At 45.1% G+C, this 4,180-nt stretch overlaps 1 protein-coding gene across 1 annotated transcript in view; it reads left to right on the top strand.

Annotated features, from left to right (window-relative positions):
* The first annotated feature begins 3,830 nt into the window (after positions 1-3,830).
* The window catches only part of KL (klotho), a 75,688-nt gene continuing 75,338 nt past the window's right edge, over positions 3,831-4,180 (top strand). Inside the window, exon 1 of the mRNA XM_024755646.1 lies at positions 3,831-4,136. Within this exon, the coding sequence (XP_024611414.1) occupies positions 3,831-4,136 (306 nt within the window). The remainder of the gene's footprint in view (positions 4,137-4,180) is intronic.

Here is a 4,180-nt window from a genome sequence, read left to right as displayed (position 1 = left end):
GCAGTTAAACTATTCCACAATGACATAGTTTTGTGTGCTATTTCCTGTTGTAGCATCAGACCTATCTGAGGTTTTAGTAGAGTGGGCTTGGGCCATTGCCCACCAAAGTACATATATATGCAGGATGTCAAATATGGTATTGTCATGACCACTTTTTCCTGTACTCAGGGCAGACATTACTAATCAATCACAGCCTCTTTCATAAGCCAGGATGTGGCTCCAGAATTCTCAACAAGGTGCTTCAGCCGTCTCTTACTAATGGTTTCATTCATTCATTCCACAAATATGTGTGTAGCAACTATAATGTACAGGCATTATTCTAGGTGTTCCAGATACTGCAAAGAAAAAGCCAGGTGCCTATTCTCATGAGGCTTACATTCTAGTTGAGGATAAAGGAAATAAGTAAACAAACAAGATAATCTGAGATAGTCATAAGCTCTGTGAGAAAAATAAAATAGGACCCTGTAATTGAGAATGACTGGGGGTAACTATTTTGGATGGAGAGGTCAAAGAAGGCTGCTCTCAGAATGTGGCTTTTGGTCTAAGACCTGACTGAGGAGAAGCAGGTGGTTCTGTAAAGAGCATTCCAGAGAGGAGGAACGGCCTTGAGATTGGGAGCCATTTTGGCTAGTTCCAAGGACAACCAGGAGGTGAGTGTGGCTGGAACAGAGTAGAGTGGGAGAGTGATATGAGAGGAAGGCAAGTGTTGTTGGTCTGTTTTTTTAACTGCTGCATTCTCAGTGCCTAAAATAGTGCTTGTCACAAAACAAATGTTTTTTTAATGAGTAAATGAAGGGAGAAGCTCCAATGTGATATAATGACAAAACCTATTAAAGACTCTTTATGGTCTGATCCCTACCTACTTTTTCAGTCCACAATTTCCTTGCACAAATACTTTTTTTTTTTTTTTTTTACCACAAATACACTGTGAACACTTTTTTCTTCCACATTTTGTTTCCCCATATCCTTGCCTCCCAGGCATCCTTGCCTCCCAGGCTCCTTGCAAGTTTTACTCTTTAAACCCCAGATATTGTCATGTCTTTTCTGTGAGACTTTTCCAGTCAACTCAAAATAGGGTAACTTTTGGGGCTTCCCTGGTGGCGCAGTGGTTGAGAGTCCGTCTGCCAATGCAGGGGACGTGGGCTCGTGCCCTGGTCCAGGAGGATCCTGCATACTGCGGAGCGGCTGGGCCCGTGAGCCATGGCTGCTGGGCCTGTGCGTCCGGAGCCTGTGCTCCGCAACGGGAGAGGCCACAATAGTGAGAGGCCCACGTGCTGCAAAAAAAAAAAAAAAAAAAAAAATAGGGTAACTTCTCCTTCTTCTGAATTCCTCTAATACCTGTCATAGGTGTCATTTGTTAACACTGAATGTAATAAATTAAACAACTTTATTATCAACTTTATTCATCCTGTTTCTCCCATCCACTACTGTTTTTGAGGAAAGAGGCTGTCGCCTGTGTTTTGAAGTCTTGAGCTCCTCGTGGTTGCTTTGCCCATGGTGGTTGCTGAGAGAGGTTGTGTCGATGATATCAGTACCTCCTCAGAGAAGCTAGTGTCTGTGACTGGTGAGTTGAGAGCACGTGGCATTGATGTTCCGTTTGGGCCCGTGTGAATCAGTGAACCCCCTTCTGCTCCCTTCGCAGGGGAGGGCTCCACTGGTCCCAGGAGCATCTGGGAGAAGGGACTGGATGAAGGGTGATGGTCACCTTGATGACTACCTTTAGGTTGTTGAAAATCATCACCACGACAAAAGTCAGTAAGATCTCCACTAATCTGTCCTCTGTCAAAAGAAATCTCCTTTCCTTTGATGCGTCAATAACTTCACCTTTATATTCAAAGCACAGCAAGTAATTAATCTCTTATATGTGGGAGAACAAAGCATTGAATGAAATTCACATTTTAGATGTTGGAAGGGGCCTGTGAAAGAACCAAAATAAAACTGAACAAATGCAAAGCAGCAGTAGCAATTATTCACACTTCAGGAATCCAGAATTTAATAACCATGAACCGAACCTTGATAGATAAACAGCAAGTTCTGGAAATAAAGTTTAATTACCATGTAATTTTTATCATTGGGTTACATTATCACCTGGGGACATCCCTGCAAATGCTGAAAGCTATGATGTCCAACTGGAGATACATGTGCTTTATGTCCCCTTCAGAGAGAGAAGAACTTCAAATATGAAGTATTGAGTCACCTTGGTCCTTTTTAATCGCTGCTCTAAAAGTCCCTCTCTCTCTCTCTTTTTTAAAAACTATTGGTTAAGTAAAAGTAGCAATAAATACAATCTGCCCCGAGCAAATAGACCATACATCAATAAGTGAACACTTAGCATAAGCCATTTTCCATGAGACCCATGAAGCATTTCTAATTGAAACTTAACAAGCTACAAGAAGCAGACACTCTAATCTTAAGCTCTGGAAGGGAAATGTGATCCTGCATGCAGACATAGAAGCTTTTTAATTTAGCTGGAAGAGAGTGTGACTGTGTGGTTGCGTGGTATAATTTTTTTAATACCTGGAGTGTCATTGTTTGTTATTTCACATTTATTGAAAAATGTAGATGCCACATGTAACAGAATAGCAATGTCTTTTTCCAGCCTGATGGCTTAATCTTACTAACCACATAATATATGCTAGCTGGAGTTGGGACTATTTAATAAAACACTGGAATAAATTTGTTGTGCTTACATTTTAAGGAAATTAATAACAGTAACTTCATCTGCAAAATTTAAAACTTTAAGTCTGTATGAAACAGCAGTGCAGGGATGATCACTAGATGAGAATGGATGTACCTCTATGAGGATCTTAGTCATTGATCACAGGAGCAGGTGTGCCAGGATTGAGGCACATTGTACTGGAGAGAAAGGCAAAGATATTAGCAGGATCTTATATTTGTCTGGGCTTTCCATGTTTGAGTCCTCTGTGTGCACATTTTTTCATTTGAGTGTAACAAGCCTCTAAGGCAGCAGGGCGGACACAGCCATCTCCATTTTATGTAATAGAATGGATAAGGATCCTAAGACTTGGAGAGACTTTCCCACCCAAGATCACAAAGGTGGAGCCCAGACCATCCACTCCCCAGTTAGTCACAGATCAGATATACACACACTTAAACGGACACAGTGTCTCCACAATTTCTATCAAAAGGGCTCTTTGGTAACCGGAAAGACGTCATGACTATTTTGTCGTAGACGGTGCTTGGGCCAAACCCCTCCTTCCTTTTCCGTTCACTGATCAGGGACCCAGAGTCCTCCCACTCCAGCCCAGCTGCGTGCAAGGTTTTCACAGATAAATTACTTGCCAAGCCAGAGCTGAAAGCTAAAACATGTGATTATTCAAAAACAGATGCAAAGGATAATAGAGGTTAATGACAGCTAGGCAAAGTACAAACCTTGGCGTTTCTCTGTCTCTTTTGGAAGAACAATCACAACTGTCATTTGACATTCATCAAGTAATTCTGCACTATTGAATTAAAGAACAAGTACTGGTTTTGAAATGGTTAAAAGATAACAGTAAGAGGGAGAGGAAAGCAAAGTTCCAACTCATCCCATACATCTCCTTTGGCTTCCTCGAAGGCGTCCTGGACTGGGGCCTGCGGGACCTGCCATTCAGGTTGCGCGTGTCCGGGGGCTCTTCATGGGAGCATCTTCCTTAAACACTTCAAGGGGAAGTCCGCCGCAAGTTCCGACCTAGCTCTCCCCACCCTGCCCCCCAGTACAATTTCAGCCAATGCCTAATCGCCTCTAGTAATGTCAGTCACTCTTCTCGGCCTCATAGTGGGAGAGAAGAGAAAGCAGGTGCTTCCCGGCGGGCGGACCCCGCGAGGGCATGCCAAGTTCCCGCGCCGAACTCAGGAAAGTTGGGTGGACGCCTTCCTTCCTCCACGCTCCCCGGCTCTGCGGCTTCTTCCAGCAGCGCGCGTGGATGCCGAATAAAAGGCGGCGCGCAGGGCACTCATGTCGCAGAAACATACCCAGCTGCCTCTGGGAGCAGAGAACAGGTGCATTTTCTCCGACGTCCGGGAGCGGCGCCCGTTGCACCTTGCCCGCGGTCGCGCCCCTCGCGCCGACTCCCGCTCGCCCTTTGCGCCCCCGCCCCCCCCCATTCGGGGCGGGGAGAGGCGCGGGGCCACGTGTAATTATTGCCGGCGGGGCCCGCCGGGGAAGCGGGGGTGGGCG

Source organism: Neophocaena asiaeorientalis, unplaced genomic scaffold, assembly GCF_003031525.2.
Source record: "Neophocaena asiaeorientalis asiaeorientalis breed wild unplaced genomic scaffold, Neophocaena_asiaeorientalis_V1.1 scaffold59, whole genome shotgun sequence".
NCBI lineage: Eukaryota > Metazoa > Chordata > Mammalia > Artiodactyla > Phocoenidae > Neophocaena > Neophocaena asiaeorientalis.
The sequence above is the reverse complement of the archived record's forward strand: the minus strand, read 5'-3'. Positions and strand labels throughout refer to the sequence as shown.